At 34.1% G+C, this 15446-nt stretch overlaps 1 protein-coding gene across 1 annotated transcript in view; it reads right to left on the reverse strand.

Annotated features, from left to right (window-relative positions):
• LOC150090892 (inverted formin-2-like) overlaps positions 1 to 15446 on the reverse strand; it is a 203543-nt gene that overhangs the window by 54252 nt on the left and 133845 nt on the right. The window contains exons 7-8 of the mRNA XM_090376423.1: positions 11887 to 12029; positions 4099 to 4263 (exon numbers count right to left, since the gene is read on the reverse strand). Of these exons, the coding sequence (XP_090232549.1) occupies positions 4099 to 4263; positions 11887 to 12029 (308 nt within the window). The remainder of the gene's footprint in view (positions 1 to 4098; positions 4264 to 11886; positions 12030 to 15446) is intronic.

Raw genomic sequence — 15446 nt, forward strand, 5'->3', positions numbered from 1 at the left:
TATACATTTAGAATTGACAGTACTGTTGGTGCAGATTGCAACTACTGAAAGCTAAGCAGGTTTACGATCACTCAAAATCAATTTTAAGAGAAAGTATCGTGCTTAAACATGAACAAGGCATGAATTTTCTATATAGAAAATTCATAAAGCAATAGGATAGATAGCCAAACTCTGTCTAACAGAAGGGTACAATTTCTATATCAATACTAAACTTCACTATTTGGGAGACCTGCAGGCTGAAATATAGAATGAATACTGACCCAGTTCACATGGAATTGAGAACCTGAAAAAAAAAGAAAAAAAAAGCCAAGCTACCCATCTCATCCACCTATTACCTATAATAATGTTTGGACAATTTTACTGGTTACCACAATGTGGTCACAAAGGAACTGGATGCAAAAAATAATTTTGATATCATATACTTGAATTTCAGGAAAGCTTTTGATACTGTTGCACATAAAAGACTGCTATACAAGTTGGAACAGTGTGGCATTAAGGGCAAGTTGCTGCGATGGATGAAGGGATGGTTCAGTGGGAGAAGACAGAGTGGCAATCAATGGACATTGTGCTCTTAGTGGACTAATGTTATTAGGGGAGTCCCCCAGGGTTCGGTGTTAGGCCCATTATTGTTTACTATATCTATCAATGATACTGATGAAGCCATATCAGGCTTAATTTTCCAAGTCTGCAGATGATTACAAAGGTTGGCAGGGTAGGTAATGACAGTAAGCTACTGCAGCAGGATCTAGAAAACTTAGGCAGATGGGCTGAGAAATGGCAATTGAAGTTTAACACTGATAAATGCAGTACTGCATTTATCAGTAACAGGCTGCCAGGGTGGTGGAAAATGAAAAAAGACTTGGGAGTAATTGTGCAGTCAGATATGAAGTTCGCTGGCAATGCAGACAGGCTGCCAGGATAGTTCAAGGGGTTTTTTGTCAATGACATACAGGAATTTTGCTAGCAGGGATAAGCTTATTATCCCATTGTATAAGGCAATGGTCAGGCCACACCTTGAGATCTTGAATACGGCATACAGGTGTGGAGGCTTCATTTTAGGAAGGATGTGGAGCTGCTGAAATGAGAACAGAGAAGGCAACGACATTGGTGAGTAATAAAAAGGGGTACTCTTACCAAGAAAAGCTTCAGTTCTGCAAACTGCAGCATCTGGAGGCTAGGCACCTATGAGGTGTTTAAGGCTTTGAATGGATTGAGCAATATCAATACTCATGGGATTCTTTCCCTTGCTTGAGGAAAGATGGTTACAGTACAATTGTGTGGAAATTTGCCTTTAGCCAGCAGATGGTTGATTGCTGGAACAAACTTCCATCCGTTAAATAAATTCAGGGTAGAACAGGAAAAATTATTGAAGGGAATGAATAGATGAAATGCGAGGTTTTTTTTTTTTTTTTGGCTAATGTTGTACAAGTTTGCTTTCTTGCATAATTTACAAATCTAATATCCATTTCTCCCTTAAATTTATTCAAATTACACATTTCTACAATACCAGATGATGGTTTGTTCCAACTACTCTCTGGCTGAAAGAAATCTTTCACATATTTATCCTGCAACCATCCTTTTTCAGTCCCCTTGTGTTTTGTATGACAAAGAGTAAGCATACCATCATCATTAAGTTTACTTAATCGATTTAAAGACTTAAACACTTTAATCAGATACAGTATCTAGTTTCTGAACACTGCATTTGCAGACCAGTCTTTTGCAAAAGAGTCCACATTCTTCTTAAAATTACATTTTCAGACCTATACATAGTACTTAAAATGCAGCCTAGTTAATGCCTTATAAAATGGGATAACACCTCTCTCTCCTTAACAAAATGATAATCAAACAATAAAAGATGGGATAATCACCACCCTAACAATATTAGGGTGAAAATAGCACTGTATGCAAATCAGATACCACTGTTATTTCAAGGAAATGGTCATTTAAAGCAATGTAACAAAAAAATCAATAAAGTAATTGGAATTAGGAATTGTGCCTTGTTTGTGAAATTCTATTACCAGAACAATTAATTCCTTAGCTGCAATTTGGAATATTGTTAGTTGAAAGGGTCTCTTTAAATAAAAGAGTTTTGAGGAGTGCAGATCAGAAGATTCTAATTTCATTGTATAGCATCGTACTGTTTTAATTTTAAGCTTAATGTTATGTTATGAATGTAAAACTGAAGTAATGTTTATTGCTAAATTTTGATATTAGTTTTCAGTGTTAAACATTAAGGAAAATTTATTTGATATTGTAAAGAAGGTTATATTAAAAAATGTATCTGAAAAGAACTTGCCAGTTTCAATTAAATACCACTCAAAAACAATGCAATTCTGATAGCACATTAGTCATGTAATGGCTGTCTTATTACTGGCTGCATAAAATTTTATGTTTTAAACTTCTGTGCAATAAGTCCTTTTTGTTCCAATAAGATTTATTTCTGGCAATGCACATTTGGAAAATTAATTGTAGTTTGCATATATGAAGATCCATAATTGAAACACAAAGGTTCATTCAAAAACATTAAAAAAAAAAAAAAAAGAGTAAAAATCAGGTTAGAAATAGTTTAATAAAAGCTTTAATTGGAGCTGTAGGAAGGATCTGTTATTGTAGTAAATATTTGTTTATTGATTATATGTAAATACAAATTTCACAATATGTTTAACCTTTTTTGATATGTTATGCATTCTCCTTTGATTTGCAGGACAGCTAAATTCAAAGGGAAATGCACAAACTTGAATGTTTTATTGAGCAATTTTTATCTCTGGAATTGCGTATTAGAAATAAGAAACCTAACACTAAATTTTAAAACCTCATACGCAAGAATTGGTGTTGATTGGCAATTGGTGCTTTTTCATTGGAGATTGGTGTTTTATTCATAGTCCAAGGCAGAGAGAGGCAACCACTTAATGTGGCAGTAATCACCACCCCCAATCATAACTAAAATCTTCATATGGTACCAACCTTCATTTTTATTACCTGAAAAGTTTTTGGTTCTTTTGAATTCTTGAAGTATACCAGTGCTTTTACTAATGGGTTGGAGTATTTATTAAATGTAATTTCTTATTTTTTTAATGAAACATTTAAAATTTTAAAAGCTGCTTTTTTACACCTGTTATCACAAAAAAAATTTTTTTTAATTAAATTCCGATAAAAATAAAGACATAACCATAAAATATAGACATGAAGCTATTAGTCACATTTTCAATAAACTGTTTAGTCTATGAGAATTCAAACTAATGCAGGCACATATCTTAATATGTGCCTGCACTACCTGTTAATAATTTACCAAGTTTAGAAAGAAAGAAAGGTTTGAAAACTGACCACTAAACACCTAAGACAAGAATGCTTCTTGATTGAAATCCTCAATCAGAATGTAAAATAAAATTAGCTTTCAGACAGAATCACTACAGGAGAGAAAAAAATGAAATAAATAAAAGATAAGAACTGGATATTATACTGAACCAGCTTAGATATAAAACTGAAAATGTTTAAGATATTATTTCAATTTTTATTTTTCAGTTGAAGGAAATGATTTTCATTTCCTTCAACTGGAAAAATAAAATAAATATATAAATAAAATTTAAAATAATAAGTAGTTAAAGGAAAGAAACTCTCCCCACCAATAAACAAATTGCAGCAGAGAAATATTTGAAGTTTTTATTCCCAAACCACAAGTCTTTTATGGTAAAATCAACAGGACTCAACAATGCACATCAGCTTGCACACAAATCGCAGGCAGATCATTCAAATCTTACCATTAGTTACTGAATGGTTTGATAGTAAAAAATATTTATTGCCTGTGTTTTATACCAACCACAGCTTGTTGAATGTGAAGAATGTGATGAAAGAATGATCCATTGATAAGTGCACTCCAAAATGAACATAAGCCAAATTGTAGGAAAGTTATTTGTAAGTAGCTTTCCAAACACTTAAAAATCTGAGAAACTCCAAATTTCATATGGTTTTTTGTAGGGGTCTAAAAGTAGTACAAATAGACTATCCTACAGTTTATGGCAAATTTAAAAGATTTAACTATAGCTAATCAATTTTTATTATGGTTCTTCAGCCATTTTGACAAAAATAATTATAATATACCTCCTCACTTTCTGGAAGGATTTTCTGCAAACCCCGCAGACGTTCGGCACCAATTTCACTTGCTTGGCATTTAATAATCATATTTACAATTCCTTCTGGATCAGTTTTGAACTGTTTCAGGAAAATATTCACATTCAAACTTCTTTTGGTATCCAGCAAATTTATCTAAAATATAAATATTAATAAGTCACACTTAGAATGAAGAGTTTTAAATTCACAATTGTCCTATCCTACAGTTAAGAAAAACAGATCAATACACAGAATGATAACACAAGATAAAAATAATAACTAAAGAGAACAATTTGCTGGATATAATGTAAATAACCCTTTAATTTGTCCACTTCTTGGAATCCATTTCAGTGATAATGGAATAAAATCTTCTTCCTACCATGAAAATTTAGATGTTTGTTCTTGAGTTCCAGAGTCCTTGTTCTAGGTCACTCTGATTGGAGTAGGATGTCTGACCAACTTAAGTGACTTCCTGAGATAAAGAATAATTGGGGGGGGGGAGATCATTAGCATCCAGTGAGATTCATAATCTTATATACTGATATGAGGTGTATAGTGGGTTCACCATATATATTTCAAGTCTGCCATGTGGATGTTGGTGTGCACTAAATGAACAAAGCTTATTAGCATAACTCCTCTCCCCTGTTGTAGGAAAATGTGTTTGAATCTGTCACACAGGTATAATGAGTTTTTGGTGCATGTTATAAGGTACAGTATAGGTAATGTTCTTAACTAGCCACTCAGCAAGGCACTTGATGCTCACAATGGAGGCAAGCTGGGAGATTGTGCTTTTTTATGCTTGAAAGGAGGTTCAAAAATTTTGTATTTATACATCTGTCTGTACCCCTGTATCCATCTTTTTTCAGTTGTTTGGTGGGATCAGTGTCCAGTTTTTCACACTTTGTCTTGAAGAAAACTAGACTTTTCTGGGTAATCTGTTTTATCTAAAACAACCCCTGATCCTTTAACAGCCTTTGTTATGCAGACATTCCTATTTTTTCTTGAGGGTTGACAGAGATGTCCAATGTTAATGATTCCAAAATTCTCTCTCTCTCTCTCTCTCTCTCTCTCTCTCTCTCTCTCTCTCTCTCTCTCTCTCTCTCACGGGGGGAGGGGGGGGAGCGAGAGCACTTCTGGGTGGCTGTAGAAACCTTGATTTATACTTCTTTGGAATTACAATTGTGGATTTTGTTCACTTGTAAATTCTGTTGCCTGGCCCATTTGTCTGTATTGGCTGAGATGGTGGATGGGGAGGGGAGAAGTATTGTGGTTGATCTCCCTGTGCTTTTGCTGTACATTTAACCAGAGGAACTTGTCAAACAATTCAGGAAAAGTAACATGTTCTGTTTCTGGACTGGATGAACTACAGTGGTTCCAGAACTTGGGGCAGAGAGGATCACATCAATTCAGTGCTGGAAAATTTGATGCATGACAGTCAGGCATATGAGAATTTGATGCATGACATTTAACTACATGTGAAAATTTGGTGAAAGACAATAAACTTGTGGCTACAATTCAATATGTGTACAAAAATTTGGTGTATCACATAGAGACTAGAAACCAATGAAAAATTCACCAACTAGTGGTTACTAAATTAACCATTTATGGCTCAGCATGTTAGAATTATGCATATTTTGTCTTGCTTTGTTATACATTGAATTCTTTGCATAAAATTCACCAAATCATCATTGTATTCACCAATTATCCCATACAACTATCATGCACCAACTGTTCACCAAACTGTTGTATAACAAAGTGTACTGCAACAAACTGACCTGGAGCCAGGATAAAGGATTTGCCAGTAGCAACTGGTAATACTTCATCATTTGTATTTTGAGAGTTTAGTTTGTACCAAGAGTTATGAATGGTATGCTAAATTAGTAGTTACAAATTATAGATGATCTAATATATGATCATTTATTACATACTTTATTAAACGATATATTTTACTATATTAAATACAATACAGTAAAATGACTGCATAATGAATATCAGAGTAATGAAATATTCAGTAAAATGAGATCAATTCTCATCCCTTGCCAATTTACTATGTATCATTATGCAAAATATTTCATTTTAAAGAATATTATTGTAACAAAAATAACACCTTAATTCATAATCTTTCATTCCACTATAAAAAATATAATTGATATAATGAAACATAAAAAGAAGATCCTTAAACAATACGACATACATTTTTTGATCTTTGGTCTTTAGCATTTGCCAATACTGCAATCATTTACTAACTGGCAGTTAACTACCTGTTCAAGATTAGTGGTTTTTGATCTGTCTAGCTTTCTGAAGTCTTATTAAACAATTTTCAAAGTGACAGGGATTATTTATACACAGTTATATATTTTGTAAAATGTACTGAGAGATAAAGTGTCAGAATTATTAAATTATGTTTGTTCATACTGTACCATCTAACTCTTAACTCTGTGCACCTTCCCATACACAGTGATTCCATATGAATATTAGTTTTATAAATTTTAAAATGGAAGAGACTGCAGTTTAATGTTCATAATGTTCTTTTTTACCAACAGAATTGATAAGAGTTTCATTTCATTTAAATTAGCAAGAATAAAAAAAAAACATGTTCTGAAATTTTTGAATTTTTCATTAAAAAATTGCATTTAATATGCAAGTTTATTTTGTTATAATTATTTTTTAATATGTAACTATCTATATAACATTTTTAATGCATTTCACTGTAATGAACTTTCTTCATAATGAATATGAGGTGTGATCAAAACTTTGTGGTCTGACTATCTCAAAACTGCAGTGTCATAGCATGTTGTACAATGTTCTAGTAGTAACATAAGAATTGCCAATTTCTCTGCAGTTAGTCCAAATTAGTGTGCATTCAATACACAATGCACTGCCTTAGATTTCATATGCTTCTTAACTATATTAGATAGTATGAATCAGAGCTGTAATACTCAATATGTTCTACGTTGATAATGATATTAGTAAATTAATAAGAGGAGTTTACCTCAATATAGTACGTGGAACACTTCCGTATGATACCCTCCAGAAATTAAAACGGAAAAAACGAAAAAATCGACAACTTACCGGTACATTAAAGTAAAATATAAATTATTAAAGTAAATTATAAATAATTAAATAATCAATTTAACACAATTCAAAATCAATTCAAAACAATTAAAATACAAATTAACGCAATTAAAAGAATCTAACGAAAATATTCAAAACGATTTTCCTTCCTGAAGCTGACAATGCTTTTCGACCGACTGTCGTGATCACAGGAATGAAAATTATCGAATCAGGCTAAACCTGCAACTTAAATAGTGATTATGTGTCTTCGCGCATGCGCGTAAAGGTCCACGCATCGGAGATCAAATATGGCCGCCGAACATTAACAGAATTCTCGTGTAATTTAATTTCAACGGTTTCTGCAATTAATAGTCGCGTATAATTACGTTGAACGTTAAGTATTTTGGCCTCGTTAAATAAAAAAGTATGTTTTTCGTTAATGGCATGAAAGGCTAATTCTGACGCTGCTGAACGAGAAGCACGAACAGAGGCTTCGTGTTGATTTACACGGATATTAAGAGAAAACCGCGTGGAACCCTGATAAGACGAGTCGCAATCACCGCAAGAAATGTTGTATACTAGATCATTAATTTGTGTTGCGAACGCCGAAAGAACCGAGCGATTGTTCAGTATAGTGTGTAACTTCCGTATAGGCCTAGCTATAATTTTAAATTCGGTATCTTTAAAGAATCTGTTAAGCTGTTTGTGCCACTGTTCAACATATGGGACAGAAATAAAGTATTTTTTGATATTACTATTGTTGATTGGTGCAGTATTTTGTATCCTATCCTTAGCTTGTACCCTAATTCGATTTATTGTGTTAATGGGATAACCCCTGTTCAAGAATCTGCTAGTTAATATTTGTATTTCTGAGTCTAAAGCAGAATCCGTCGTTGAATATTTATAGGCATTTAGAAATTGATTAAAGATAATCGATCTTTTGTAGGTGAACGGGTGGTAGCTATTATAATGTAGAAGCATACCGGTGTTTGTGGGTTTTCGATAGATGCTAAATTGTATTTTGTTCGAGTCCCGGGTAAGCGTGAAATTTAGAAAGTTTAATGACTTAGTATCCGTATCTTCCCTTTCCAATGTAAATTTGAGTCTAGAATGAATATTGTTAAACGAATGTAAAATATCTTGGATAGTACTACTATCGGTAATAACTAGAACATCGTCTAAATACCTCCCATAGTATGTGATACGGGGACGAAAAGGTGTCAAATGTATCTGCTCAATCGTTGAGAGATAGATCTCTGACATTAAGCCACTCAGGCTCAAACCCATTGGTAATCCAAAATTTTGGATTACCAATGGGTTTGAGCCTGAGTGGCTTAATGTCAGAGATCTATCTCTCAACGATTGAGCAGATACATTTGACACCTTTTCGTCCCCGTATCACATACTATGGGAGGTATTTAGACGATGTTCTAGTTATTACCGATAGTAGTACTATCCAAGATATTTTACATTCGTTTAACAATATTCATTCTAGACTCAAATTTACATTGGAAAGGGAAGATACGGATACTAAGTCATTAAACTTTCTAAATTTCACGCTTACCCGGGACTCGAACAAAATACAATTTAGCATCTATCGAAAACCCACAAACACCGGTATGCTTCTACATTATAATAGCTACCACCCGTTCACCTACAAAAGATCGATTATCTTTAATCAATTTCTAAATGCCTATAAATATTCAACGACGGATTCTGCTTTAGACTCAGAAATACAAATATTAACTAGCAGATTCTTGAACAGGGGTTATCCCATTAACACAATAAATCGAATTAGGGTACAAGCTAAGGATAGGATACAAAATACTGCACCAATCAACAATAGTAATATCAAAAAATACTTTATTTCTGTCCCATATGTTGAACAGTGGCACAAACAGCTTAACAGATTCTTTAAAGATACCGAATTTAAAATTATAGCTAGGCCTATACGGAAGTTACACACTATACTGAACAATCGCTCGGTTCTTTCGGCGTTCGCAACACAAATTAATGATCTAGTATACAACATTTCTTGCGGTGATTGCGACTCGTCTTATCAGGGTTCCACGCGGTTTTCTCTTAATATCCGTGTAAATCAACACGAAGCCTCTGTTCGTGCTTCTCGTTCAGCAGCGTCAGAATTAGCCTTTCATGCCATTAACGAAAAACATACTTTTTTATTTAACGAGGCCAAAATACTTAACGTTCAACGTAATTATACGCGACTATTAATTGCAGAAACCGTTGAAATTAAATTACACGAGAATTCTGTTAATGTTCGGCGGCCATATTTGATCTCCGATGCGTGGACCTTTACGCGCATGCGCGAAGACACATAATCACTATTTAAGTTGCAGGTTTAGCCTGATTCGATAATTTTCATTCCTGTGATCACGACAGTCGGTCGAAAAGCATTGTCAGCTTCAGGAAGGAAAATCGTTTTGAATATTTTCGTTAGATTCTTTTAATTGCGTTAATTTGTATTTTAATTGTTTTGAATTGATTTTGAATTGTGTTAAATTGATTATTTAATTATTTATAATTTACTTTAATAATTTATATTTTACTTTAATGTACCGGTAAGTTGTCGATTTTTTCGTTTTAATTTCTGGAGGGTATCATACGGAAGTGTTCCACGTACTATATTGAGGTAAACGCTTCTTAACTATGAGCATCACCTCTCAGTCCTTCCTATATACATTTTTTTTTTTTTTTTTTTTTTGTTAGGTTGTTGGCGCATTGACTTCTGTGGCCATAATACATCTCCCACAGTTTTTGCATTTTACTCTGATCCAAGCTCGAGGCGGGATTCAAACCCGCGATCTTTGAGTTTCCAGGCAGGCACTTAACCCACCTGGCTAGCCCAGTCGGCATATACATTTGTACTCCCCATATTCAAATTCAGCATGTACCAATAGCAAATTTATGTGTTTCACTGCATTTTGAAATGAGCAATTTTACTAAGAAACATCTGCATCAAATTTTATTACAAATTAGGAAAATGTGCAACAGACCCCCACAAAATGTTAAAAATAGCTTTTGTTGAAGATTCTATGCATAATTCAAAGACTTTTCAACAGTTTTCAAAATTTAAAGAGGGCCCTTTCTTCTGCCAAGGATGATCCTCGCTTGCTTGCTCTGGTCACTCTTCAACTTCAAAAACGAAATGATTCAATCACTCATGTTGGTGATCTGATCAGAAATGATCAACGTTCAAACCATCCATGAAGTTGTTAGTACAAATGGTATTTTTTGTGGCAATCTCAATCAATTTTTAAAACAAAACTTTCGAATGTGATTTGTTTCATCCAAGTTTGTGTCTTGCATCTTCACTTATGACCATAGACAGTAGAGAGTTTTGCAAGTCAGGAGCTTCATCAACATACTGCTACTGACCTATAACTTGTTTCTTTCGTCATGACTGGTTACGAATTATGGTTATATGGCTATGATCCAGAGACAAAGACTTAGCCCTCTCAATGGAGGACCCTGTCTTTTCTAAGGTTTAAAAAGCAAGACAATCTTGATCAAATATGAAGATCACGCTCACTTCACTGTATTTTTTTTTAAACTTGTAATGACTTGGCACACCCAGGGTCCTCAGCTGGATATCATCCTTCTTCTCTTTCTTGGTGATTCCCTTCTCTTCTGAGTCTTCTCTCTCTCTGAAATTTTACTAATTTTAATCTAACTCAAATTTTTTTTTTGGTGGTGCAGCAAAAGCCTCAAGCTTCCTTGCCCTGTATGGCTAATAATAATTATTATGAATTTTTCCCATGGTCAAACAGTAAGCCATGAATATTGTGAAACACTTCTACGGCAATTACACAATGCCATTTGGAGAAGATGACCAGAAAGGTGAGCTTTGGTACTTGCATCATGACGATACCCTTACACATTCAGCACTTTTCATTCAAGGATTTCTTGCAAAACACTATCACTGAGATCCTCATCTGCCATACTCACCTGATTCAGCGACCCGTGAATACAGGGTGAAGGAGACTAATTTGGAGAGCCATCTGAAGAGCTGGTAAGATTCATCATTTCCCAAATACTACTTCAGTCTCCCACTCTTTGAGTAGACCTATTATTTTGGCTGTCCAAAGGAGTTTGTTATACTGACATTTTATTGTATTTCATTCAGGTCAACTGATAAAAAAGGGAGTTCACACCCAAAATACTTCAGTCATATTTTATGCTTATATTGTTATTATTGGTATTTTAATGTAGATCGGTCTATTTATTTTATTTAAAGTAAACTCTAGTTTAATAGTCCAAAGGCACAATTTGTGTATTCCTGGTTTAGTGGATGAAGTGTATGGACATATAAATTTGTTCCTTTATAAAAAAAGTTTGAAAAATAGACTGAGGTATGCATTTTGATTTAAATTATTCTTTTAAAAATAAAAAAATGTGACACAAACATTTTTCAAAATCACCCCCTCTCTCAAATACATTAGTGTTTCAAGTGCTTTCAAACCATGGAAGACCAATATAATCATATACAAAATTATTTTTTTGATAACTAATAAATATACTCCCGTAAATCCAACAAACTGCTGCTGTTATACATTGCTAGTGCACTTCTTAAACCAGGTTTTAGTGCTTAAGTACATAAAAAAGTAGCTTATTTTTATCCACAGAATATATGTAATTAAAAAAAAAAAAAAAAACTTTTCTTTCGTGATGTGGTATATTAATCAATAAAAACAAAATCCTAACCTCTTCTGGTTCCTTTTGGGTCTTTATTTTAATTTTTTCTTTAGAACCAACTGATTTCTGACAAAATAACTGTTCAAGTTCTTCAAAGTTTAATTTCACATCTTTGGTTTTGTTCTGAAGCTTATTCCAGATGGAATTTCCCCCTAGGCAATGCACAATAAGAGATCATTTACATAAAATAAACAGATGTGTTTTCAAAGTTATTTCAAAATGGAATGTTCACTTAGATAATAGCTGTGGTATACTGTATAAAACACTTAGAAAGAAGAAAAATGGATCACTTTAAAAGAGTAACTAGTTAACTAATAACTATTTAACAGATAATTAAGTAGCTAAACAGAGTAACTTCTTAAGAACTAGAAATATCAGTCACTTCTCTTATGCATTAATATTTATAAATTCAAATATACATGCAATTAAATTTTTCACAACTGTTCAAAAACAGACATCTGACAAAAGCACATACAGGCAACCCTCATAACACGGTACTTCTACAATACGGTTTCACTCTAACACGACTGATAAATTGTGGCAATCCTCACACAACACTGTACTTATATAATATGGTTTCACTCTAACGTGGTTAGAGAAGAGCGGCAAGCCTCTCATAACACAGTATATTTGAGTTTTTGTGCGTGGAAACCCTCCTGTTACGTTGGATGTAATTTTTCGACATTCCCATTCTTTTTGTGAAATCCCACTGTTGACTCACTAGTCATTATGTAAAAAAAACTTATTAGGAAATCCCAGTGTTAGGTTCTGTGCTATTGAACTTGTGCTTGTTTGAGACCATAAAAATTTGTGACTTTGAAGTGTGCAGTTTGTGATTTTTGAGGTTTTTGTAAGATTATTTTGGTTTTTATTAAATAGTTTATAAATTTTTCCTGGTATGTATTACTAAACTTTGTTCTTAAAAATCGTATTGGAATGATTTCTTTGTTGTGAATTAAATTCCAGCCCTAAATTATGCCTAAGGAAAGTAAAAAAGTGCCACTCAAAAGAAACTATTTCTCTAGAACCAATGATACAAATTTTGGAATGTCATAAAAAAGGGGGAAGGTATCATACATTGCAAAAAGTTTAAATTTAAATGAAGCAACAATCCAGACCATACAGAAAATTAGAACTGCTGTTGCTGTAGGATCTTTCTGCAAATATGGCAACTCATTCCCCAACAACTAATAATTGAGAAAATGGAAAAAGCACTCAGTATTTGGATATTACTATTTTTAATAAAAATTAAGTTTCTGATAGTTAAAAAAAGTGTATTTTTGTTAGCTTTTGGAACGCAGCTCCCCTTTTCATACTGATTCTTAGTCACATATAACAGTTTCGCGTTACACGAGATTTTATAGGAACCTAACCAGCATGTTATATGAGGGTTACCTGTATTAAGATATGGCCACTTACCCTCAGCTAGAAATATTCCATTTCAAGAACAAATTTTCCCTCGGAGTGGAGAAATAAATAAGTAATTAGCATTAACAGAGACATGTGATGCAAGAAAGCAAGCTTATACAGCATCAGCCAAAAAAAAAAAAAAAATCCCATTTCAAAAAGGATTTATATTCTCTAGAAGATGAACAATTATAGAAAAGTATACTGCTCAAATTGCTCTATTAGGCAAAGTCAAACTTTTTATTAAAGTCAAAATCAAACATCTAATAGAGAAAAGTCAAAGAGTTTGACTCTGCTCTACTAGATGAAGTCAGAGTCTGGTGATGCTAATATTTCCATGACTGGCAGAATTATTCTACTATTTCCATGACTGAGCGAATGATGCTACTTTTTATCACATTTCCATAATGGTGGAAATGTGGTAAAAAGAATGCTGTTACACTTGCCATTCCCACAGTGTGGAAGGAACCTCAGAATCTGCTACTTTTGTTACATAAATGTAGCAAATTATAATGAGAAAACAGTATTGTGTACACCAACATTACTTCAGTGGTAAGGCCAGAATCCCATGGAGATGGACTACTGGTACCACCTCCATCAGTTGTTCTTGAACACATGCCATCAAATCCTGAATCTGATATTTGTGATCTAGAGGACAATATAAACTATTGTAACAAAGAAATTCATAACTCTTGACCATAGTTGTTTACACAAAGCAAACAACAATCTCACAAGAAATTTAAATCTATTCAAAGGGTCTGCAGAGTTTTTTAGGATTAAATCTGAAATCCAAGAATTTGCTAGTTCCAGGAACGGCTTTTTCATGGTAGGGACACATTTTGAAAAATAATTGATTCCTCATTTTTCCAAAAAACACTCAATGATATATTGCAACAAACATTGTTGCAGTTATGAACTTTTTTGGAATTTTCTACCAATCAACAGAGTGGAGGCCATTTAATGAAAATCCTCAGAGGAAGTTTGCCTTCATAATGTAAACAAGTACGCATCCATTCCTGTAGCCCATTCAGCACACTTAAAAGAAAATGGTTGGCTAGTGTATGGAGATTTTAAAGTTACTGTTCTGCTACTCAGCCAACAACTTGGTTACACAAAAATGCCTTGCATTTTGTGTAACCAAGTTAGTGTAACCTTGCATTTTGTGATACAAGCAAGACAACTGGGAAAGGAAAGTGTGACCATGAAGACAGTCTCTCTGACACCATATTCAAAGAACATTAAAGACAAGCCACTAGTAGATTAAAAAGAAGTACTGTTGTCTCCTCTGCAAATAAAGCTAGATTTGATAAAACAGTTCACCCAAGCACTGAATAAAGAAGGAAATTGTTTCAAGTATGTTTGCACTAAATTCCCATTGTTTACAGATAAAAAAAAAATTCAAAGAAAGAATTTTTGATGAACATCAAATCCACAAGCTGCTGCTAGACTGTATTTGAAGAATACCATGAACCAAACTGAAAAAAATGCTTGGACTGGCTTTAAAAATGTAATATGTAATTTTTTGGAAAATAAACATCCAATGGAAAGACTCATCATGATAGGACAGTGTGTACAAAGGTGCCAGTGGTTCCCAACAAAACTGCACTTAGTGGCATTGTGAAGGTGCAAGACCAGATGGATGCGAGTTAGGTACCTCGAGTTGTGTGTGTTGGTATGTTGTGTTATTCATCTGGCCACTTAGTTACTGGGAGGCACAATCACCAAGGAAGGCACCACCTAACATTTACCACATTCTGTCCACGGCACAAAGCACCACGCCAGTACAGTAGAGGGACATTTACGAGGCTGGATCTACTCTTGCCAGGACAAGAGAAGAGGCAGCCTAAAGAGAGGAATAAAATACACAGAACAGAGAAGATTGCAGAGAAGGCATCCCCTGGCGAGTGCAGAGAATGAACCTAAAGTAGATGGGAGCCATGAAGAAGGGTGAGATAGTGTGCCAAGAAAAGTAAAAGGATGACAGGCAGAAAAAGCCATAGTGGTCACAGGGTGATTGTCAAACACCCACACAGGAAGGGACCAGAGCAGAGCAGAAGAACACATGGGGGGCAGTATATCATCAGGACGAAGAAAGCCAGGTCAGCAAGGCAGGGAGGGGTATGGCAAGAGCACCAGCCGAGCAAAGTAGCAAACATGCCAGG

Source organism: Mastigoproctus giganteus, chromosome 1 (genome assembly GCF_048544385.1).
Source record: "Mastigoproctus giganteus isolate SK-2022 chromosome 1, ASM4854438v1, whole genome shotgun sequence".
Classification (NCBI taxonomy): domain Eukaryota; kingdom Metazoa; phylum Arthropoda; class Arachnida; order Uropygi; family Thelyphonidae; genus Mastigoproctus; species Mastigoproctus giganteus.